General features: G+C 30.8%; 1 protein-coding gene across 1 annotated transcript in view; it reads right to left on the minus strand.

Annotated features, from left to right (window-relative positions):
- Window positions 1-27185, minus strand: part of mib1 (E3 ubiquitin-protein ligase mind bomb 1) — a 276457-nt gene that overhangs the window by 195169 nt on the left and 54103 nt on the right. Inside the window, exon 10 of the mRNA XM_075356782.1 lies at window positions 17645-17842. Coding sequence (XP_075212897.1) covers window positions 17645-17842 — 198 coding nt within the window. The remainder of the gene's footprint in view (window positions 1-17644; window positions 17843-27185) is intronic.

A 27185-nucleotide genomic window follows, 5' to 3' on the forward strand; every position in this document is an offset into this window, starting at 1 on the left:
TTAAAATGGTATCACTTTTCCGATCCAGTTTGCGTATTTTGTTTCTAATTAAAGTTGAACTACTAAAATTTGTGTTTCATGACGTATTTATATCAATTTTCTCAAAATTAAAATCTCTACAAAGTTAATTAGAAATTGACTAGTTTATTGGTAAATTAACAAAATTATTTTATTCCAAACCTAAAAAAGTGTATTTTCCGACAAAACCTTGTGTTTTACCCAGTTTTTCTTAAAAACTAACTGAGGTCTGGGACCACTTTTATTCAATTTCTTAGATCAAAAACCGTAAGAAAGCGCCAAATTTACCTCTCGATTTGTACCCCTAGAATTTTAGTGCGGTATAATTTCACAAAGGGAACAGTAAGCAGGGATAAATGTTTCGCGAGCCGAAACTCGTTAAGGAAACGTTTTCTGACTTATGTTTATATAAACTTTTTTCTTACTTTTGGCTACAGAATCATCATCCGAGAGATTGCGTGCAATTTGGAATCACTCTGTATATGCTGAGTTTTTCGTAATTATCTTTAAGATTAACCATTTACTTCATACATTGTATACGATTACTATTACTAGACTATTACATATATTTTATTTGATGGTTTAAAAGTTGAACGAAATCTTGAATATCAACAGCATAAAAACGGCTCAAATTTGACATTTTTTTATTATTAGCAATATATAAATTAACTTTAAAAAAAATTGATAATAAAGGATGAAACCGATTATAAAAAAAAGTGAATATAGTCTTCCTTATAAAAAAAAGATTAGAAATAAATGAACGTTGAAAAGAATTTAAATTAATTAAAACAAATTAACCGAATAAATCCAATACCTAATACCGTAGAAAATGTTTTAATTAAAGGAAATAACACAAAACACTCTTAGTTTTTAGGCTTTAATTACATTAAAGCCTTAAAGTAATACTATAACCTCACTTCGTAAACTAATAGTTGGATATCGATGTAAGTGCCGTTCCATTATGAAACTCTTTAAGAGTAAAATGATGCTTAAACTTAATTAGTACCTAGTATAAAGATTATTAAATATTCAAATGAATCGAAATATACATCCCATTAAATACACTACTTCTGATATCGCCTTAAAATTATTTCCCCTATATTAATTTACACTTTTTGTTAGCTAAGTAAACGATAATTGTAGGCTTAAAAAAATTAATAACGGACTAAATAATAATTATAGAACTAAATAATAATTATAGATGTGAAAAGGCATAATAATAAATAAACTTTCGTTACTTTCAATATTACAATAAGATTCAACTTTCAAGAAGAAAAATTCCTATGTACCAACACGATTCCTAAATTGTTACAAATAAGTTTCTGTAAACAAATAAATACACACATATATACAAAAATAATAGAAAAAAATGTATCATCAATAAGTCGACTGAAATTTTTATATAAATTTTTACTCTAAGTTAAATTATTATTTTAGAAAAAGCTACTAAAAGGATTACATTACATAAAATTATAAAATTAACAAAAAAGAAACCCTTATAAAAACAAAAGGGTAATTTATAATTAAAAAAAAAACATATACATTACAATTGCTGACATAACAGACTTGAAATTTTAAGCCGAGATAACAAAAACCACAAAGTCCGTCAATTTGCCTCAAGGGAAGAACATTACAAAGGATTACAAGCAAACGAGCGTAATGCAATTCAATTTTTCTCATTTCATAGAACAGAGTCAAATTAATTATGTCACGACTTCCGTTTTTTTCAGCCCATCCATCTTTGTCCCCGTTTCTCTTACAATCCCATTACTTTTCGGCCGCTTCCTTTTTTTTTTTGTTACAGTTCCTCCTTATACTTTTCTACAAACTTTATTATTTGCTATTACTTTTACCACTACTATTAAACAAACTGAATTTCCGTTATCGTCTCATGAAAAAAAATAATAAATAAAAAATACACACTACTATCATCAAATAACTAGACTACAAAAAAAAAAAGAAAAAAGAAAGCAGTATCAAACAAGTTAACAAAATTAAAAAAATTCTTCAGAAAATTAAATTAAAATTTTACTTTTTCTAGTAAACTACGAGTATATTAAACCTGTTACTTTTAAATTAGAAAAAATGTATTTTTTTTTTGTAATTCTTGTTGAGGTTCCGTTAACCCTGTTACAGTAACTCAGTGTTCTAGAAACTATATCGTAACTACTGCTCTCACAGTCGGAAAAAATAGACATATAAATTTATAGGTGCTATAAAATTATAATAAATAAGAAAAAACTTAATTTGTATTAACCTTTTTGGTTGGTAACAATATTAAGTGTTATAATAGCCAGCTGAAATACCCGTTCTTCGCGCGGGCAAATATTCTTTTAGACATTGTCAAAAAGACGTTTCATTGATATAAAAAAAACTTCACCCGATAACTACGTTAAATTTCAACAATCCACGTGCGGGAAAGGGGAAAAATAGTAATTAAGTGAGTCATGAAGATCTTGTTTAAACATTTCATTTAGTATCACAGCACAATACGTCGCTGTCGATTTAAATATTTCCAACGCTTTCGGAATGTAAACTTTAAATAGAAAACCGCTTAATCGGGTTTCACTATTTAAGGTGGTTTATAGAAGATCATTGAAATATATTTTCATAGGATAAAATAATTAGGATCTGCACCGAATTTTAGCACAATCTATTCGATATATCCAGTATGCTTTTTAGACGATAAACACTGATAAACTTTAACGGTTTTGTATACGGTAATGTAATTGTATTTGTAACGTATGAAAAATTTCAGGTGTGGCCGGGAGTCGAAACCAGAATCTTCCGTATAAAGACCGGTTTAATTGATATCATCTAAGAATTCCATACTTAATGTTTTTCATACTTTTAAGGTGACATTAAAATTGTCTATAATTTAAATTAAGTGTCGATAATATCAATTTTCAAGAATTAATCGTAAACAAAAATTTTAAACTAAATACGCAGACGCCTTTAGTGATTTTTTCGACTGAATTTCTTAATTGCTTGCTAATGCTCATTCCTGAGTACTGGAATTGTTCAGAACTTCCAATTGTTTTTTACTTCCAAGTCAAACTCCAAGATTAAATCCAAATAATTTTTGCCAACCGTTTATTGTTTCTATTATCAGTATTAGTTATTATAGTTTACAGATTCATAAACTGAATATCTTTTGAAATTTAAAAAATTTTTACGCAGTTCTGTGCAAACCCGACTTTCGTTATTTTATTTTGTACCATTTTTTTTGCAAGAAATATACAAAACATAAATTAAATAAAGAAACTAAGAGGTATAATTTCCTTTTTATTTAATATATTTTCTGTTTATGAGAAAATTAAATTATTATAACCGTAATTTGATGAAATAATTAAAAATAACGAATTGATCCTACACACACGCAAGTTTTGAACTCGCTTACCACTGTGACTCACTCCTGATATGCTTATATGAAAAATACACAAATATAAAGCAAACTTCAATTTGAGGTTATGCTGTCTGAAAATTGAGCGTAACTGAAGAACGACTCGACTAATCTTCATAAAATTTTCACACGTGTACAACTTCAGATACACTACTACAGCATATACACATTTCAATGAAATGGATGTAGTGGTTTTGAAGATTTTTGGGCCACAAATTTTATACATAGGCTTAAGTAATTTAAAGCGAATGACATTTTTGAATTCTTCATACCTCAAAACGTAAAGAAAACTTTTAGAAAAAAATTTATAGATATATATTTTATACATAAACTTTATTTTTTTTCTTTAAAATTAATTTTAATCGTGTAATTTAATATTTATTGTTAAATTTTATTTATAATGTGCATTGGCCTAAAATAAAAATTAAGAAAAAAAAAACACGCACGTTTGTCCATATGAAAAAAAGCCGAAAACAATTTCAAATTGTGTAAATAATAAGATAACTTGTATCTCAACAAATGTAAAAAGTGAAGTACGCAGCAACAATGTAAAAAGACTGCCACCGAGCATGAACTAAGATTACTAAGTAAGGATATTTAACATATATGAAGGAAAAATTAATTAATTTTTACAAAAAATAATATATCCATTGTTAGAAATTTGTTTAGAGTTATTCTAAAATAACATTTCTGACTAAAACTATAAAATTAAAAATTATATGCAAAACGTCCACTATACAAAATGGTGTTTTTTCCCTTAGGTGTAACTGAAGAGGAGGCATACTAATTGGACCTAAAACTAAACTTTATTTGGTTTTCATTTCATCATAATCGATTGATGAAACATAGTTGTTTTTTTTTTCAGAAACAACTATATGGTCCATTCTGTGTATATAACAACATGATATATTTTTGTTGCTTTTTTAAAAGATGGCAATATCAAAAATATTTCTTGAAAATTTAAAACATTAAGATTTTTGAATGCAATTAAATTTGGCCGCCTTGAAACGAAATGACCAAAGTAATAAGGTAAGAATGGGTCGATTGACAATTGGTACTATTTTCAAGCAACAAGTAAACAATTTTTTTTAGTTTTACATTAAATCTATTATAATAACCTAATAGCGTAATTATTATTTTTTAATTGTTATCTGTCTGTTATAAATTCATTTATTGTTTATGTCAATGTAATTTATTTAATAGTTATTTTTTTTGTGGGCAAAAAACGCCTTGGGGGTTATCATCGCCCGGAATAAAATTTTACATAAAAAAAACAGCTAAAAAACTAGAACCTTAAAATTTTAAAAAATAAACAAAAAACTTACAACTATCACAGCTAAAATATCTTTATTAAAAAAACCTTAAAACTAGTATCAGCCGTAAAGCTAAAATTAGAAATAAGCGTAAAAGTAACACTGTAAAATCTAACTAAAACTAAAAAGAATTTAAGAAAGTCTAAGAGGGGTGTAAAAAGCCCCAACTCGGATAACAGGAAGACCAAAAAATTAACATAAAAAACTAAACAAACAGTTGTGTACTTGACTAAAAGATTAATACATTTACCATAATCAATACAACCACACACTTGATATTTTTGAATTTATTGAAAATTACTATATTTGCTTCATTGAATGATGAAAGGGTCAACATTTGAATGCACAATGGACATTTTTTTTTATTAAGGAAGTTAAAATTTCATTGTTTAACAAAATAACCATTTAAATTAAATCAGTAATTTTAAATTTATTTTTAACTATCTTATTTTACAAGATAATTATAATAATAAAACAAACTAATTTTCTTCGGTTATTACATACATTAGTTTATTCTCCAGTTAAATAATGTAACGAACATAACTATATTTAAACACGTTTATTAATGTACCTTCTCCCAGCTTAAGGAAATATAGTTTTTATCATTAGTTTGCAATGTTAATGTAAATTAAATTATCATAAACTCCCTTCTATATTGACTTGTTAAATAAATATAATATTAATAATTTTATATGCTTTTTTTACATTGCACAAGGTTTCTTCTGCTTATTTGTATGTTATTGGTATCTTATTTGTTATATGACCATATTTCAGCCAAAGTTTAAATTTTCATACATTGAAGCTAATACATTATGAATATATAGAGTTAACCCAATATTACTTTTAAAAATGAATAAAAGTGTATTATTATTTATAAATTTGTAAGAATATATTAATGAAAAATATAAATATATGAAAGTTAAGAAAGTGAACAAAAATGTAAATTTAAAACTCATAAGAAAACTAGTCTAGTTGGAAAATATACCAATTATTCTAGTGGCCAAAATTTTGTAATGTCCATCAGAATTCATGAAATCTAATTTTGTCCCTTGCAATTCTGCCACCATATTTTGGAATATAAAATTCCAAATACTATTAAAACATAAAACGTCATCATTTCTTGTAAGGGTTAGGTTTTCGACCTATTCCAACTCCACCTTTTCCTCAGTCTGCCGCGAGGCAGACCGAGGACTGTGGCTTCCACAAGAAACATACACTTGAACTCATTTACACAAATTGGCTCTATAAAATACAGAACTAGGCACAGGGTCTATGCTTCTGCGAATTCAGTTCAGAGGAAAACGATGTAAGACAATCAAGATGTTCAAATGAGGCCTGCAGCGAAGGTGAAACCTGAGTTTATAAATCACTGATGTAAATGTCTACTGAGGCATTTACATGCCAGGCACCCCAATGAGACCTGGCTTATTACTATGAGATGTAAAAATCCCCACTGTGCATATTAACTTAACTTCCTAAATTTTGATGAGTAATATTACAATATTTTAATCTACTACATGTCTATCCACTCCTTTGATATCATAAAATTGTATAACCTGTAATTTCCATTCAATTTCATAAAAGATTAAAGCCAATTTGTGTAAATGTCTCATAAATTTGAAGCAACTGAATAATAATAACATACTACCAAAAATGTTGTTCGCAACAACTAAATTTATTCCTAGTTCCCTTAGTGAACTCAACCCAAAGTTCATACCCCTGACTTGGTTTCATTATGGACTCCGGTCTGGTCTTCCAGGGAGAGGCGGACAGACCTCCTACTCCCACTCAGCTCCATCGCAGAGTCTCGCATGGCATTTACTTTCACTTACTACCATCATCGAGATGCCGCTACACCTCATGGCTGCATGGAAATCCATGCCCTTGGCAGTGAAGTTGCCATCCCACTGACAGTGATGCTTGCTTATTCAAAACATATTTAATCCAGTCAGAAAAAGGGAAAAATTTTGATGAGGGGGATAAAAGAAATGGTTATAGTATTACTTCAAGTACGTGTAGATAGAGACAATGAATATCCATTTTCTTTGTGTAATACATCAATCATTTATTTTTCAATAAATTAAAAATAAAATGTGGATTTACACACTTAGTAATGTGAACCTGCCATACATATACTGCCTACGACCACTTCAAATTACACAGAAATTAAAACAAATTGTACTCTCGATTGAAATTTCAATTTATATATAGCGCAATATATCCATACCATGGTATTTTTTCTCAAAGCTCTCATGTGTAATAAAGTATTAACAAGAGGATAATCACTTCTTGCAGCTTAAATATACTATAAAATAGAAAAACTAAGATAAAAAAGAAGATGTATATCTTAATCTGTCAAGAAGAAAAAAAAATTAATTTCACATGATTTTTAATAAGCAGATCATTTTCTATTGTGTAACTGACTTTAGTGGACCAAAATTTTGAATTTTTTTTGACGTTGGTAGATAAGGAAAATCAAGTAATAGAGTCGTTTTCCAGATGAAAAAATTAGATCAGATATGAGAGAAATGGACAGTAGTGATAATTCTGATCCATTAATTTTTCTTAAACTGAGACAGAGCCTTTCTAGTTAAGTTCAACTTATTACAGCAATAACTGTATTTTCCCAAAATAATGAAAATCCTCTTAAGATGAACTAACAGCAATAACAAAAGATTGATGTGAAATTTTATTTTGAATAAAATTGAAAAATATTTAATATTTAAATTTTTTTTTTTTTTTTTTTAATAAATAAAAAATAAAAATAAATGCTAATGATTGTGGAAGATTAACAATTATAACAAGCTACAAAATTCATCTCATATCCCTGTCATAAAAAAGTCTAATAACTATAATTAAGCATCAACCTGATTACATTTACAATTAATTTTGCTTGTTCAAATTAAGGTTTTGTTCCTTAACTGAACAAACAGACTTTTTACACTTCACTGTTAAGTAACTTTTTCAAGATATTTCACCTTGTTACTTTTTAAAAAAAGTACATTATATGTAATAAAAATAAAACAAGAAAAAAGTGTAGATGCCAAAAAAAATGTAAAAAATAGTAAAGAGTAAAAATGTTGATGCCAAAAGTGTTGATGTAAAAAATATAGACTATAGCAAATGTTTCAAAGTATTGTAAAGCTTTCCCTCAACCATCAGACCAGATTAATAAACTAAACATGATAGCTTCTAATAAAAATCTAATATCCAGGAAAATATCTTACAATTTCACAACAAAAATGTTTATAAATAGGTCAATCATAAATAATATTCCACAAACACGGAGAAGAAGGGATTCAGCAATGTTGATTTTTACAAAGGCTTACATTTTAGACTTTAAGAATAACAGAATTAACACTTTCCAACAGACAGTTTATCATTAATTTAGCTTTTTGTGCAACTTCTGGATGACAAGTCTCTCAGGCAGTTCCATATGTAGAGCTGCAACCTCAATGAGGCCTTGAAGAGGGCAGAATGGTTCCACATTGAAACCAGGTAGCAAATAACACAATTACTGTATAACATGTTCAAGGAAAGAATGACAGATAAGTACAGAAAGATGATAGAAAGACAACAATCAACACAGAAAAAGTGTCTCTCATTTAATTAGTTTATTGTCTTGGACCATTTACAAATATTCCATACATAATAAGTTAATTAAACCTTCTGTGCCAGTGTGTGCAAAAGCCATTATATATGTAGAGCTAATGGAATACTATAAGAAAAAATGTAAAATCTTTATATGAATTTGATTGTGAGCCTCTTACAAATTTCATTTAAAAAAAACTACATAAACTACATATGCAAAAATTCATAGAGAGAGGTTAAATTTTTCATCTGAACAACCAAAATACTAAAACAAATGAATTTAATTTTACACGTTATAGTTACATATCCCATTAACATAAAATTTTCCAATAAATGTTTTTTTAAAAATCAGTCAAATATAACGAGAATGTTAAAAATAATTTGCTTAGACAATACGTCTCTCTTTTTAGCATTAAAATGTTTATAGCAGGCACACCACTGTGAGTTATCTGGAGTAATTATTAGATAAAAAACAGAAGCTATTACAAATATAATTTTTATATTATAAAATGATTGATTTACAAATGTTTCCAACAAAAAAAGCAATGATAAGAAAAATTAATTATAGGAATAAAAAGCTTTCAAAAACACAATATTGTTTTTGTTTTTAACACAAATGCATGATAATAAAAATACATACTTGCTCTTTAATGATATTTATAATCTTATCAACAAGCATTGTAAAAGAAATAAAATTCCACTGTTTACGTAAGTAATAAATAATAGCCCATTGATAAATAAAATAAATATTTAAAATAAAAGATAAATGTATTTAGGTATACAGAGATATGACAATATATAAGTGAAAAAGCCAGTTTAAGAGGGTAAATATGATTTTGTGCTGAACAGCACTGTACATGGAAAATCTATTTAAAAATAATTTTACAGATTTTAATGAAAAATTTAAAGCAAAATAGCATTTAAATATGGTCCATCTAATAAAAGATATAAATTGTTTTTAAACTGAAAATGTACACTGTACCACATAAAAGTATCAATTTGGATACAAGATCTATATCATACTGGGCTATGATAATTTCATGCATGACCAATAATCTCAAAATTGCATTTCTGTTAAGTGATTTGCAAAATCCTATCAGTAGAAATGGACATGTTATACAATCAATAATATACATATAATGTACGGTATGTATCTAAATGAAACATAAAGGAGCTGGTGAAGGGAAGTTTTGTGAGACATTCCAAAAATAATAGAGAAAGACAGAAGATAATAACAATTATCAAGCAATAATAACTAACTTTTACTAATAATAAACTGAACAAATAAACTGTCGAAAATGTATTGAATTCCATAAATAAATTTTTTGGTTAAAAATAATAATGAAAAAAAAAATAAAACAACTGACACTAAAAGTCTCAGTTAAAAATGATGAGTCAGTAAACATATTTATAAGAAAACAAGATTATTTTAATTTTATGGCTGAAAAGGTAAATAAATTACATTAGTTGAATTTCTGGAGTTCTACTAATTACAAGTTCCACAAAGAAGGCAACTAACTATGCATCAAAATGAAAAAAAAAAAATGCTTTTCTTAAGAAAGATATTTCAAAGTATAGTTATTTCAAATCTGATCTCAAATATTACTTTAAACTGGCAACAACTCCTACAGTCATTATCCACAAATAAATGTAAATAGCAAGCAGATAAATTGTACTCAAAATTAATGAATGTGAATATGGGAAACCAGAACATTGACTTTTTTCATAATCTTTTGGTTTTTAAGAAGTAACTTCTAGAGAAAATATTTCAAGTAATAGAAAATAAGAGGAACACTGGATTAATTTTTTCATCAACACAACTGTTTGAAACTGCCATTCAAAATTTATGTAACCTTCATATAAAATTTCTATGATCTTCAATTTTTGTATTATTCAATTTTTTTTTAGAAATTATATCCAAAATGAATAAATAAAAAAATTTATGTTCACTCTTTGTGGAAAAAAGTTATTTTTCCACAAGAAGTGGAGAAAACTTTGTACTTTCTTAAATTTAAAACAAATTTTAGACTTTGACTCAGTTTATAATTCTTTGATGCTTTATAACTCATGATAAAAATCATCCTACAATTTTAAAAAAGTAACAAATTTCAAATAAACTGTTCTTGGATACAGTACAGATGAACAGACACCAATTACAAAAACTGGATAACTTATTTCAGTTTTATTTGAAATGGAAATAAATCTCAATCATAACATTTTTAACAATGTTACTACATCATAATCTCAACTTTATTTAAAATCATATAGTTAGACCTAAATTGTTTGATGCCATCATAATAAAGTATCATTATCTTTATTGGTAGCCATCCAGAAACAATTAAAACTCTAACTTGATTAAAAACACAATATTGTCAAATTACAAATTTATTTATGGGGTATTTTATACTATTTATGTAATAAAATACTTAACATGAATATCTGCATTTCATTATCACTTAAGAGCTGCTAAAATTTTATACATCAGGATACAAGTCATGTTTTCATATATTTAAAAAAATGTTATTTTTAAAATGTCTGTAAAAATATTTCTTACTTGCACTACTTCAAAAGTAAACAAAAAAAAAAAAAAAACTAATAACATGACAGCAAAATAACAAACATAACATTTTGTTTATCAGAAGATGAATGTTAAAAAAGTTATTATTATTCTCAAAGGGGTGCTGTAGTACAATTAAAAAAAAAAAAAAAAAAAAAATACGCTGAAATAAATGGCTCTTATTGTTCTTCTACCTACACATTGAGGTAAACAGCACTTAAAATTACTTCTGTTTAAACAAATCCCAAACCAACCATCCCAGCATGTACACTCTCTTCCTAATAAAGTATACGTAGATTCACATTAATATAATAAATCCAACTTACATACAAAGAATAACTGCCTACTTTATATCGTTTATATATTAACATTTATGCATATTGTCAAGTCAGTAAGTAAATGACAAAATTCCCACACATCTCTTCTACTAATTACAAATAAAATAATCAATAAATATAAATAAAAGGTGTGCCTTTCTCGGGTTAACCAAAAATATAACTTTCATTAAAATAGTCAAAATCCTTTTAGGTAAATTCTGATAAATATATTACACACTGTGTACAATCCTATAGATTAAACAAGGAATTATTTGTTTAATAAGTTTATGAAAATTACCTGGAGTTGCAAAAAAAATTTGACAAACTTGTTATTTCATAAAATAATAAATTTATTTTGGAAGGATTCAGTTTTGAAATTTTGCCTTTAGAAACCAAAAGGGCCCCTAGGGTCAGGCAACTGGGCAACTGCCCCGGGCCCTGTGCTTAAAAGGATACAGCATAATTGTTTTATAATTAAAATGTAACAACTTATATTTCAATGTAAAACTTAATTTTAAAGTATAATTGCAAGGTACCATGGAAAAATCTCATGAATCTTGATTTCTTGATACAACTTTGCTACTAATTGATTTTACTAAAAGAAACAAACGATCATTATTTAGGTTGGAAAATTCAAAATGAGATAATTAATCTGTTGGCAAACAAAGTTAAGAATTAAATAATAAAAAAAATGAAAAAAGTAAATATTATGCAGTACAATTAGACTGTACTACTGATAAAAGTTGTATTGAACAATTGACTCTCATTGTTCAAATTGTAGAAATACCTGATGAACAAGAACGAAATGAAATTAATGATTATTTTATTGGTTTTTCTCCTATACCGAAAAGTACAAGGGTTTGATTTATTAAAGGAATTATGTAAACAACTTAAAACTTAAAATATTTCTTTGAATGATTGCTATGGACAAGCTTATGACAATGGAGCTAACATGGTAAGCAAGAGAAAAGGTATGCAAGCAAGGATTTTGAAAAAATCCAACAACATATTTATGTGTCATGTTCTGCACACAATTTAAATTTATTAATAGGTGATATGGCTTCCTCGGTTCCTATGGCTATGACACTTTTTGGAATACTTTCAAGAATGTATACACTATTTTCGACATCTGCTCACAGGTGGGCTATTTTAATGAAACATTTAAAAAATTTAACTTTAAAACCATATCATATACACGTTGGGAATGCCAAATAAATTCTGTGAAGACAGTTAAGATTTGACTTAGACAAAATTATAACAGCATTAGAAGAATTCAATGGTGTGAAGAAGGATTCTAGTGTGAAAAGTGAAACAGATTCCTTACTTTGCAATTAATTTTGAATTTGTTTTATCTACAGTTATCTGGTGTGAATTATTATTGACAGACAATACAGTAAGTGAAACTGTACAAAACCCTAACTGTGATTTAAGTTTAGTAACTAAGCTTTTAAAAGGGTTGTTGGATTTTTTAAAATAATTTAAGGAGAATGGTTTTTTAAAATCTAAAATGGAAACAAATAATATTTTTGAAAAAACTAAATATTTCAAATAAATTAAAAACCGTAACAATAAGAAAACGTAAATGTTTGTTTGATTATGAAGGAGCAGGAGCAGATGAATGTGTAAATAATCCAGAAAGAAACTTCTACCAGAAATTATTTCTTAGCAATAATAGATCAAGCCATATCTTCATTACAAGAAAAATTTTAACAAATTGAAAATCATATTGATATTTTCAGTTTTCTTTACAATATTCCACTATTTTGAACAATGGAAGACAACCAACTGCAAAAAAAATCTTGCATGGATTTAGATTTAAAATTAAGCCAAGATGATAATTGTGATACAAATGAAGCCGATTTATACGAAGAAATTAAAATTTTTTGTTCGATCTGTACTAATGTTGGAAATGCAACACCAGTACAGTGCTTGAATATGCTGAGAAATATGCACAACTTTTCCAAATCTGGCCATTAGTTAAAGAATATTAACAATTCCGATTTCAACAGCATCAGCAGAACAAAGTTTTTCTAAATTAAAACTAATTAAAAACTATTTATGAACAACGAGAAATATGTAAAAAATTAAATTGCAATGCTTTAATAAAAAATTTTGCTGAAATAAAAGTCAGAAAAATTAATATTTCATAAAATAGTATGAAAGGTTCATTAAAAAAATTAAGATAAAAATAAATAAAAATAAACATACAATCTTAAAAAAATATTTTTTTTACACTTTTTGTTTTATAATTCTACAATTTTGTTTAAATAAATTTTTGAAAAGTTAAACTTAATTTTTTTTTCTGATACTTAGTTTATTTTTGGAAAGGGCCCCACAATTTCTGATTTGCCCTGGACCCCACAAAAACTAGGAGTGGCCCTGATTTCCATTATAATAAACATACAAATAAGCAGATTAAAAATTTTCAGAATTGCATGAACATTTATAAGACAGATTTGGTTGCAAAACTTTTTCAACTGTTAGTAATGTAATAAGCAACTATTAGCAGAAGTAATAAGTACTTTCATAATAATTACTATCTCAATTTGTGAGAAAAATCGATAATATAAAATCAGAGAACATGCTCAATCTTTTTAATTTTAAAATGATAAAACTAATCACAGTAATTATAGGTTAAAAGCCCATAACAGAACCTGTCATACCCTACCATAACAACAATATTGAAAATTAACTACCTAATTTTTTTTAAAAACAGTCTTGTTTTATATATATTTATACTGCATATATAGTAATAGATATTCTGTTTCTAAGATGCAAATCAACAAATTGTACATATGTTTTTCTCAGCATTCATACAAACTCCACTGATAGGAAACAAAAACTGACACATAAGCAATAAAAAATAGTAATTGGCTAGTTCTTAAGAAAAGATAAAAATTCTCTCCTGAAAAAAGTTTCCTCTTTTTCAGAGCACAAATTTTTTTTACCACCACTAAGAGAATACATATTTTGAAACATACACTGAATTTTGTCATTCTCTTTATAAATACTATTTATTTATGCAGTTTTTTTGTCATTTAGTTTTCATTTCCTTCCTGTTCTGTTCTAATTTTTTCACCTCAACATGTTTTACCCTCAGTTATCTACTTCATATATTCTAATTTTGATTTCCTTTACACATTCCTCCTTTAACAAATTAAACTAATAAACTTACATTAAACCCATCAACTTCTCTCTGTAAGACTGTGACACAAATTTCTCTCCTCTTCTATCAATCTTAAAAGACCTCTTCAGATTGAATTTTATCTACCGAGCTAGTTTTTAATATTCTCTTATAATCCCACATTTCAAAACCCTCAATTCTTTTTCTTACTGTTTTTCCTTTGTCCACATTTTATTATTTTCAAAAATAAACATTCCACACAAATATTTTCAAGAATCTATAATTCTCAGATCTACGTTTGAGAATAGCAGACTTCTTTCTTTCATGAAACTCTCTTTGCTTTTAACAGTTGATCTTAATTCTTTTAGAATTCAATAAAATTCAAATCATCACATAGCGCCTTTTCTGAAATCATCATCTGTTTCTTTTTTCTCCTCTTACCACTTTATCAGATAATAATTTTTCTCATGTTTACAGTCCAATTAATTTTTTTTATACTAATGTGTTTTGGCTTCATTTCTCCAAAAACTTCTTATTCTTCTAAATTATTAACCTTTTCAATAACACATTTTTTATCATACACTTACATAATATATTTTTTCTATATTACATCTTTCATTTAACATCTTCCTTTGTTACTTTGCACTTTTTATTAATTTTCCTGATTTAGTCATAAAATATAATAGAACTGTCAAAAATAACAATAGTAAAAATGAAAGCGTTTAAATCACTCCTCAAAAAATTATAAAATATGGCATCATAATTTACGAAAACATATGAATTACAAATTCCTTCAAACCACAACATTGGTATATGTAACATGATTTGATTCTGTTACCACATATATACCTTTCTTTTTCCTGTTTAGCCTCCGGTAACTACCGTTTAGATAATTCTTCAGAGGATGAATGAGGATGATATGTAATGAGTGTAAATGAAGTGTAGTCTTGTACACCACATATATACCTAATTTAATACTGGCGGACAACAACGCTAGCAGCTCAGATGTCAGCGGGAACACAGTATATGTACGTGCTGGTACAAGCATCACTCCTGCCGCGCAGATGATCACGTAGTTCTCCTACCATAGAGATGGTAGGAGAACATCTATTGGTGCTGTGACTCCACCACTCACAGCACCAATAAAAAAGTGTGCATAAGAATGAATTTTTAATTCATTGTCGACCACCACCTGAAGAAGACCAAGAAGAAGAAGAGGAAGAAGAAGAAGAAGACAGAAGTTCCCTGGGCACCTTAATGTGGGACCTCCTGGCAGATGCCAACATCCCCGCCGGAGCTTTTCTTTCTTTTTCCTGTTTAGCTTCCAGTAATTACTTTTCAGATAATACTTCAGATGATGAATGAGGTTGATATGTATGAGTGTAAATAAAGTGTAATCATCTTGTACAGTTTAAGTTCAACCACTCCTGAGATGTGTGGTTAATTGAAACCCAACCACCAAAGAACACCAGTATTCTGGTATTCAACCATCTAATTGGTATTCAAATCCATCTAACAATAGCTGACTTTACTAGGATTTGAATGCTGGAACTCTCGACTACCAAATTAGCTGATTTGGGAAGACGCGTTCACCACTAGACCAAGTCGGTGGGTTATCCCCTGCCAGAGCTTTCTTTCTTTTTCCTGTTTAGCCTCCGGTAACTACCGTTTAGATAATTCTTCAGAGGATGAATGAGGATGATATGTACGAGTGTAAATGAAGTGTAGTCTTATACATTCTCAGTTCGACCATTCCTGAGATGTGTGGTTAATTGAAACCCAATCACCAAAGAACACTGTTATCCACGATCTAGTATTCAAATCCGTGTAAAAATAACTGGCTTTAATAGGACTTGAACGCTGGAACTCTCGACTTCCAGCTGATTTGGGAAGACACGTTAACCACTAGACCAACCCGGTGGGTTATCCCCTGCCAGAGCTGCTGGATGCGAACGCTACCTTCCCGCTCCAGCTTGCTGGACTTCAAATTGTCCTGGCCGGCAGATTCAGCAGCAGGAGCCAGTCTAGCATGGGATCGCTCGGGGAGAACTGCCTCAGCTGTGCCAGTGAAAGACGATTGACGCCAACATAACACTGCAGGGCTCTGGGGGTCACCACTGCCATGCAGTGGGACCCAACTGCCATTGAGGGGAATCTTGGTCTGATTTTAATGGATGAGCCACAACTCCCCAACTACAGCCAAGTCGACTTCACTGGACACCAGTTTCTAGACCCAACAACTCTTCTCAGAGCTAACGACAAAAACGGCCCTTTTCAGAGCTACTACAAGGTTATTAATTTCGAGCCATCAAAGCCAATCCACAACAACAACAGCCCTGAGAAGGGCTGTTGTTTTGTTGCATTTAATAACAAGGTTATTAAGTGCCACATGCCGTCATAGCCATCTGGCGACAATCATTTTTCATTCTTAATTCTATTTACCAACAGCACTTGTTTTTATTCACTTCTATGTACGACAATTGACAACTTCTACACTCTTAATCTAGAAAGTTCACACAATAGTTTGACTTTATAAATCCCTTTTATGCATTTTAGAAAATAGCATACACTATCAAAACAACATTTTGTGATTATATTAATTTTCTTTCTTAGGTGTGCTATCATTGTTGTACTTTCTTTCAAATTTCATTATGCATTTTTTATTTTTTTTTTTATTTTAACAAATGTCATTATTGTGTGAAAATTAATTGGGAATGATAACAAGAAAAATAAGGCTAATGTTGCAATTATCATGTGATGCATGCATCATGATAATTTTCTTAAGTACTTCTCATACAAGATAATGGACAATTATTTTTTTATACTTTCGTTTAAATATAATAAGAAACAATTTGTATATAATCATACATATCAGTGTGATTTACATAAATTTTTAATTAGAGGTAAACTATATTAAATGTCTGCTAATCTGTATTAAATGTCTGCGGAAATATAAAAAAAAAAAACATTAACAGAAAATTCATGGAATATTATTATTTTTATTACATAGAATGAAATCCTTATAAAATTTACAATTCTATCTTTACGTGCTAAGTGTTTTTTTTACAAGATGAAAACTGAATTTTCTGTGACATAAAAGAAACCCAGTATAACCCTAAAAATGTGTGCTGCTGCTCTAGTGATGACACTGACAGTAACATGTTAAATAACATATTATTCAGTAATGATTAAAGCTGGAGCGCAAAACTATCAATAGGCTTGAATGAAATGAATTTAATTTGAAACACATACTAACAAAATCTTCATGGAATGTATTTTCAAGTTTAATTTTATATAATTATTGAAAATAATAAATCCTACCTGCAAGCTTGGATGACAACCTAGTTCAAGTAGAGTTTTCACAACTCCAACGTGTCCTTTATTAACAGCAATATGGAGAGCAGTTTGTCGGCGTTTATTTCTAGCATTCAAATCAGCACCAGCACGAGCTAATAATGTCATTGCACCGGGCTCTTCACCAAATACAGCATGATGAACAGCACGGTCACCATCTTTATCCTAAACAAATTATGCAAAAACTAACACACTGACAAAAACGAACTAAAACTACATTACATATAATGTTTTATATATATATAGAGAGAGAGAGAGAGAGTGAGAGAGCGCTCACTGGCAATGTAATCATTGATTTAATTATGTGATCAAATCACATGCCAGTTTATTCTCTAACATAATGTTTATCCGTAATTTTGCAAATCATATGTACAGAAATCCCAGAAATGTGTCAGAAATGTGTCAGTGATGCATTACGTGTCAGTTCATTACTTGTGTAAAACACTGTAGTCAATAATGATGGTCAAAGTAAATAAGAATGTCATATGGCAGGAGAAGAAAGTCAAATAGGTACTTTAATTATTGTTTTCCATCAAATCCAACTGCATATTCAGATTGTGCAGATCAAAGTACCCCAAAATGAAAAAAAACTATTAAAATTGCCTCAATAGTTGCTGAGGTAATGCATTGTACTGAACCATCAAAAATACACGCCATGCACTTCTATTACTATATATACAACTTCTCCGCCGCTGTTGTACCACCCCACCACTCACTACTTTTAGCCGCCAGAAAGAATATGCTCAAGTTTAGATACATTTTTCACCTATTTCAATACATTTTAAGGACATAGTATAAATTGGCAATTTGTAGTAAATTTTGTCTAGTTTCCACATCTTTTTTAAAAATGGTAATCGGACCATTTCTAGAGAAAATGCATACTATGCAAGGCAGGTACACAGTAGTATGTACAAAATTCAATTGTGCAAAAACTATTTATCCCACAGCACCCAGATTTTGGAAATGTAATATTATATCATTCAATACAATTTCACAAAGAGCTAGCTACTGCTACAGCTTCAAAATTGACAGTTATGAATTTTTGAAAAAAACACCTTTTTTAAAGATTTTTGAGTTTTTTCGTTTTTCTTGGTAAAAAATTGACTAATCAATTCATTCAAAGGCTTACTTTAAAGGTATTTTAATTGTCTACAACTTCTCTCAATGAGTAATATGATTCCTCTATTACGTTTCAATTTAGAAGCGAAATAGTAAAAAAATAACTGTTTTCTGTCTTTTATAAAAAAAAATTAAGTGTAAACATATGCATATCTAAAAACCATCTTACATATTGTGGTACAATTTATTTCCTGCTATCTTTTACTTCACCTCAAAATCTCTGTGTTGGCCTAAATTGAAATAAGATTATTTTTATAACGTAAATGTATATTTCTTTATAGTAAGAAAATAGATAAAATAGCTTACATTTCAAACAGTATATCCTCCTTTAGTTTCAAGTAACATTTTAGTTCTATTAGACATTCTGTTAATTATTTATACTATTTGTGAATCTCTGCATCACAAAATCACACCCCTATAAACGGCGTGCTACTCAGAAAGAACAGTAATCCTATTCCATTAAATAAAAATCAGCCCTAAAACACTATTTTTAGAAAATGTTTCAAGGTTTGGTGGATATATTTTGGATTAAATTTCACTTCATTAACTCACTGTATATTGTATTCCTATATCCTAAACATAAAACTGGAATTCACAAGAAAATAATACCTTTCTCCAGTCTTGCTACATCCAATATTTTTATTTTCCAGTCCATTCAAGTCATTTTTTTATCATTGCAGATGTTAAAAGCTGTTTTCACTGTTGTGTGAGCCCTCAGTCCAGCCTATATATCTCCTGGGAGAAACCCCCACCCCCCTTCAGAACTGAAGTGGTAGGAGCTGCAGTTTCACAGATACCAGCGGATAAGGCACAGGCCCAGACTGGATGCCTAGCTTATTAGTTAAGGTGGCAGCTTGGGTTGAACAAAATGTTTTTCTGGAAGCTTACAATACTTGCCTTACCGAAGGCGTATTCCCAGAAAGATGGAGGAAACAGCAGCTGGAACTGGTGTCTAAACTGGGGAGAGAGATCCGTCACTCCCCTCCTCATACCATAGGCCATAGGCAATGATTGATTCACTGGCCAACGTATTGGAGTAGATGATTCAAGAGCAAATATCAGGAGTGGTGGAAGAGGCGGGCAGGCTCTTTGCAAGGCAATATGGCTTTTGCGGGAGTAGGTCCACCCTGGACACTGTGGCGGAAGTGTGTGAGATGGCAAAAAGGTCTATGAGAAGTAGTGATGGCAGAATATGTGTTATGGTATTGCTGGATATGAGAAATGCATTTAATTGCATTTCTCACATCACCATTATGCATTCTTTGGTGACTTATGGTGTCCCAAAGTACCTGACTCAGATGGTCCAGTTGTATCTTACTGGAGGAGGCTGATATGCCAGCTTCAGAGTGGATTAGTGGAACAACTAATCCTCGGACCGACTCTCTGGAATCTAGCATATGATTGTATGTTCTGGGTAACTCTTCCCCAGGGAGTGACGCTTTTTGGATATGCAGATGACCTGGCTATGGTAATTGATGCTAGTAGACGGCAGGAGGCTGTCACCAAGATCTGTGATTCCTTCACAGTGATTAGTGGCTGGATGACTAGTGTTGGGCTGGAGCTGGCACCAAAGAAAACAGAAGGGGTGGTATCACCTCTGCTAAAAAAAAGCCTACACTGACCTTTACACTTGAAAGTACGAAGATTGTCACAAGACCGGCGATCAAGTACCTGGGAGTATGGATTGTCTCCAGACTCAGGTTTGGAGTCATACCATTGAGGCAAGTGAGAAGGCAGAGAGGGTACTATGGTTAATTGGTGGCCTCCATCCAAACAAAGATGGACCCTGCCAGCAGCAAATGAGGTTGCTAGTTATGGTGGCATATTCCACTCTCTCATACGGAGCTGAGCTGTGGGCAAGAGTAGCTAGATACGGGAAGTACAGAATGAAACTGGAGTCCCTACAAATAGCTACATATGGCAATACAGAGCGAAACTGGAGTCCCTATACAGAAGATGCTGTTTATGGGTTATTTCCGCCTATAGAATGCTATCCTTAGAGGCAGTGGAAGTGCTGACTGGACATATGCCGACTGATCTGGTATTGCTGCAAGGGAAGAGACTTAGTGAACAGGGGGTTTCTGCCACCCAGCGACAGGAAAAAGGTAATCAAGATAATAAAGATAAGCTGATGACAATATGGCAGGAAAGATAGGACTGGGGCACAAAGGGCTGCTGGGCCCATTCTGTACTGTTTTTGTTGCTCTTTTAAGTTCTTCAGGGCTACTCTTAAATTGCTCAGCCACATTCATAATGCGGACATTTAATTCTTCATGAGAATGTATTTTTGTGGTGTATACAATGTTTTTTATCTATCCCCAGATGCAAAAATCTAAAGGTGTTTAGATCAGGCAATACTGGTAACCAGAAATGTAGACCTCCACAACTGATCCATTTCCCAGGCTAATGATGATTTAAGTGAGTGGAAACAGCATAAGAGAAGTTGGGAGGCGCACCACCATGCTAGAAGAGTACTTTGCATCTCAGCGCTAGAGGAACCCCATCTTCAAGCAGGTGCAGCAATTATTCTTAAAGACAGTGCACGTAGATCTGACAACCAGGTAATATGAACGGTCCAAACAGCTTACTATAAAAAAGACCACACCATACATTGATACTAAATTGGTGTTGAAAATTGCCTTCCACTATTTCATGAGGATTTACTTCTGCCCCATGTATGCTCATTACATAATTATTGATACAATCTCAAGTGAAATTTGCCTCGTTGGTGAACAAAACATATTTGCAGAGTTATCAATTTCTATTCCATACTCCACTAGTTACAGATCTCCAAGCGAAGTGGACCCTCTCCAAGGTACAGATGTTGAACTCGCTGTTTACGAAAAGGATAAAATTTGCTTTATTTAAATTTCCACCAAACCATTGAATGTGCAATGCCAATCTGCTTAGAAAGACATTGTGTACTGATGCCTGGACTGCGGCGCTGAATTCCACCGATAATAATTCCATCAATAACAGTATCATGTTGGTCAGATCATTCATAGCTGGTACAAATAATAGGGAGTGAACCTATTTCCCAAAGATTGCTTAAGTAGTCTTTGAATTTATCTTTTAGACAATCATTATGTTTTAAAGAAAAATAGAAATTATATAGAAATTACCAAAATAAAGCATACTCGTTTTAATACGTAGGCTGCTATACCAGGTGTGTACGTCATGTACAAGCATTTACTGTAAGGCATTCTATTCTCCCATCAATTTTTGACCTTCTATGCAGCAAGTGTATTTTTCTTTTTTTTTTATATCACTGAGAAATACTAAAGATTAAATTATAACATGAGAAGGATTAAATTTTTACCAGACCAGGGTGACCAGTACTGCACCATTTGAATATAAAATTCACAGTTTATCAGTGATAACAGATAGCATTATGAGAGGCAAAAGCTAGATACAAAATATTGATGCCCAAACATCCTGGCAGGGAAATATACCTGCCTTGAGATGATCCCAGTCATCACACCACCCCTCTCCGTTCCTAGCCAAGATGGGCTTTATCTAAGATTGTCTTTAAGATCCTCTAAATCTGATAATCCATCAAAGTCATCAGTCTTTTTTTTCTGTTTAGCCTCCAGAACCACCATAAGGTATTACTTTAGAGGATGATATGTATGAATGTAAATGAAGTGTACTCTTGTACAGTCTCAGGTCGATCATTCTCGAGATGTGTGTTTAATTGAAACCCAACCACCACAGAACACCGGTATCCACGATCTCGTATTTAAATCCATCTGAAGTCATCAGTTTTTTGTCTTCAGTCATTTGACTGGTTTGATGCAGCTCTCCCTAGAGTCCCTATCCAGTGCCAGTCGTTTCATTTCAGTATACCCCGACATCCTACACCCCTAACAATTTGTTTTATATATTCCAAACATTGCCTGCCTGCACAATTTTTTCCTTCTACCTGTCCCTCCAATATTAAAGCAACTATTCCAGGAAGCCTTAATATGTGGCCTACAAGTCGGTTTCTTCTTTATACTATATTTTTTCAAATGCTTCTTTCTTCATCAATTTGCCACAACACCTCTTCATTTGTTACTCTATCCACCCATCTGATTTATAAAATTCTCCTATAGCACCACATTTCAAAAGCTTCTATTCTTTTCTTCTCAGGTACTCCGAACGCCCAAGTTTCACTTCCATATAAAGCTAAGCTCCAAATTTATACTTTCAAAAATGTATTCCTGACATTTAAATTAATTTTTAATGTAAATAAATTATGTTTCTGACTGAAGGCTCATTTCGCCTGTGCTACTCGGCATTTTATATCACTCCTGCTTTGTCCATCTTTAGTAATTCTGCTTTTAAAATAAAAAAACTATTTCATCTTTGTAATCTTTTCTCTTTCTATTTTCATATTCAGTGATCCATCTACATTATTTCTACTACATTTCATTACTTTTGTTTGGTTCTTGTTTACTTTCATGCGGTAGTTCTTGTGTAAGACGTCATCCATGTTTTTCATTGTTTCTTATAAATTTTTTTACTCTCAGCTAGAATTACTATATCATCAGCAAATCGTAGCATCTTTATCTTTTCACCTTGTACTGTTACTCCGAATCTAAATTGTTCTTTAACTGCTAGTTCTATGTAAAGATTAAAATTAACGGGGACAGGGAACTTCCTTGTCAGACTCCCTTTTTTATTATGACTTTTTTCTTATGTTCTTCAATTATTACGGTTGCTGTAATTATGCTGCAATTATGTACAGTTTGGTTACTGTAAATGTTAGCAATTGTTCTTCTATCTCTGTATTTGAACCCTAACTTTTTTAAATTCTGAACATTTTATTCCAGTCTACGTTATCGAATGCCTTTTCTAGGTCTATAAACGCCAAGTATGTTGGTTTGTTTTTCTTTAATCTTCCTTCTACTATTAATCTGAGGCCTAAAATTGCTTCTCTTGTCACTATACTTTTCCTGAAACCAAATTGATCTTTTCCTAACACTTCTTCCACTCTCCTCTCAATTCTTCTGTATAGAATTCTAGTTAAAATTTTTGATGCATGACTAGTTAAACTAATTGTTCTGTATTCTTCACATTTATCTGCCCCTGCTTTCTTTGGTATCATGACTATAACACTTTTTTTGAAGTCTGATGGAATTCCCCTTTTTCATAAATATTACACACCAGTTTGTATAATCTATCAATCGCTTCCTCACCTGCACTGCGCAGTAATTCTACAGGTATTCCGTCTATTCTAGGAGCCTTTCTGCCATTTAAATCTTTTAATGCTCTCTTAAATTCAGATCTCAGTATTGTTTCTCCCCTTTCATCCTCTTCGACTTCCTCTTCTTCCTCTATAACACCATTTTCTAATTCATTTATTCCGTATAACTCTTCAATATATTCCACCCACCTTACAACCTTTCCTTTCGTATTATAAGTTGGTGTACCATCATTGTTTAACACATTATTAGACTTTAACTTATGTACCACAAAATGTTCCTCAACTTTCCTGTATACTCTGCCTATTTTACCGATGATCATTTCTACTTCCACTTCTGAACAGTTTTCTTCAATCCACTCTTCTTTCACTAGTTTGCACTTTCTTTTTATAATATTTCTTTACTGTTGATAGTTCCTTTTACCTTCTTCATCTCTAGCATTTTTATATTTCTACGTTCATCCATCAGCAGAAATATATCCTCTGATATCCAAGGTTTTCTACCAGTTCTCTCTGTTCTGTTTAAGTTTGCTTCTGCTGATCTAAGAATTTCCTTTTTAACATTCTCCTATTCTTCTTCTACATTTTCTACCTTATCTCTTTTCCTCAGACCTCTTGTGATGTCCTCCTCAAAAATCTTCTTAACCTCCTCTTCCTCAAACTTCTTTAAATTCCATCGATTCATCGGACACCTTTTCTTCAGGTTTTAAACCCCAATCTACATTTCATTATCACTAAATTACGGTCACTATCAATGTTTGCTCCAGGGTAAGCTTAGCAGTTGACGAGTTGATTTCTATATCTTTGCTTAACCATGATATAATCTATCTGATACTTTGCAGTATCACCTGGCTTTTTCCATGTGTGTATTCCTCTATTATAATTTTTAAACTGGGTGTTGGCAATTACTATATTATACTTCGTGCAAAGCTCTGTAAGCCAGTTCCTTCTTTCATTCCTTTTGCCCAGCCCATATTCACCCACAATATTTCCTTCCTTGCCTTTTTCAATGCTTGCATTCCAGTCTCCAACTATTATTAAATTTTCATCCCCTTTAATGTGTTTAATTGCTTCATCAATTTCTTCATATACACACTCTACCTCATCATCATCATGGGCAGTTGCAGGCATATAGACGTTAACAATCATCTGCTTAGGTTTTGATTTTATCCTTATTACAATGATTCTATTGTCATACATTTTGAAATTCTCTACTCTCTTCCCTATCTTCTTGTTTGTTACAAAACCTACTCCTGCCTGCCCTTTTTTTGAAGCCGAGTTAATTATTCTAAAATCACCTGACCAAAAGTTGTTTCCCTCTTCCCAGTGAACCTTGCTAATTCCTACTACATCTACATTTAATCTATCCACTTCTCTCTTTAACTTTTCTAACCTACCAACCTTTTTTTAGACTTCTAAAGTCTGCTTGAGAATGGTTAGAAGATACATTCAAACAGGATGACAAATGAGTTGTACTTCCAAGTCATTGGATTCCATAAAGTGACTCAAACAAATTAGGAAAATAGAAAAAAAGATAGAGAAAAATAAAGTCCACTGAATTTACCAAATAGAAACTGGATTCAAGTCATAAAAAATAAGGGAAAAAATATATGGTTAAGAGGTTTTTATACTTCATTTATAAATGGGTACGTAAATAATTTATATTACTTTATTTAAAATAATTTCTTCCACGCTCTGACTCGTAGAATGTTATTTTTTAATTTTCTGGTGACCCATTCCTTAGTAGTCCCCACCTGCAGATCTGAATGGGGGACTAGTTTACCTCCGGAATATTTTACCAAGGAAGGAGCCTCCATCTTTCTTACACGAAAATGCAGTTACATTTTCTTGGAAAAAAAGAAGTTATAGTTTTCCATTGCTTTCAGCTGCACAGTACTCAGAAGATTGGGTGATATTGATTTGTTCTCCTGACCTATGCTCTTAACAACAACTGAAAGAGCTGCTGCCCTCTTTCAGGAATCATTTCTTAGTCTGGCTCTCAACAGATACTTTTCCAATGTGGTTGCAACTTCGGTCCAGCTACTCTACATCAGTGAGCACTCAAGCCCTCTCACCATTGGCAAGGTTTCATGATTCAAGAGGGGGAGAATATAATTTATAGAAACAAAAATACCAGATAATGGAGTCTTGTAACACAGAATTACAAACATAAAAAAAAATACTGCAGCCAATGTTTTAATAGTAGATTTATATCAACTATTATGTGTTTCTTAATTTCACATGTCTACAGATTTGTTCTGGAATATTACTGCCTATATATTTACTTACTAAAAACATTTACAAAATGAAATTACTAAAAACCATAATAAATAATATGAACAGTAAAGAAAAAAAAATTCCTTTCAGTATGTTGGAAGACAGAGGTAGATTTCACCGGGGTAAAATAGGAGTAGGCGACTTTTATTTTACAAGTTCATATTAAACATTACTTTCCATGTTTTATGAACACTACATTTTCTCATTAGACTACAAGCTATTGCTAAATTTACCAAGACTTCCTTACGATTTTTCTTGAACTGCTTGAACACACATCTGTTTGAGGATTAGTGGGAAATTCTAGGATTGTCTCTTTGTATTGATAAAAAAGACAATGTTTTCAGAAAATTTTATTTAAAAACATGTACAAATGTAACAACAGTGATGTTGAGAAGATGATTTGAAAGTACAAAAAGGAGTTATGATTTTTTTATCCTTGTAAACCCATTTTTTCAACTCCTTGGCTCTCATCCAAAGAAAAGTAGAAACTTTAAATGAATTTGATATTTAACTTAATAAGAAAGTTATAGCAATATTTTATTTTTTCAAAAATGCCCCTCTTATTTCCACCCTCATGCCTATTAAAGAACTCGACCAAGATTTTTGGTCATTATATTTTATGTATCAATTTGAAAGTGACTGGCGAAAAATTACAGTAGTTATTATGTCCACAAGAAAGTGAAAAAAAAAAAAATACACATATATATATATAAATGCATATATAAACTTTTGGACTGACGGTAGTTTTGTGAAATGCAAAATGGCGGATGTGAAATGCAAAGATATGTCAAAATTTTCCCGAAGTTGAATCATGGTAATAATTGAATGTAGGAGATATAAAATAAGTATAAAGTAGAAAGGAGTAAGAAAGCACACCAAACCAGTTAAATAACCGACAACAAAGAAATGACCATTGCTTTCAGAATT

The sequence above is a fragment of the Lycorma delicatula genome, chromosome 2 (assembly GCF_047948215.1).
Source record: "Lycorma delicatula isolate Av1 chromosome 2, ASM4794821v1, whole genome shotgun sequence".
NCBI classification, from domain to species: domain Eukaryota; kingdom Metazoa; phylum Arthropoda; class Insecta; order Hemiptera; family Fulgoridae; genus Lycorma; species Lycorma delicatula.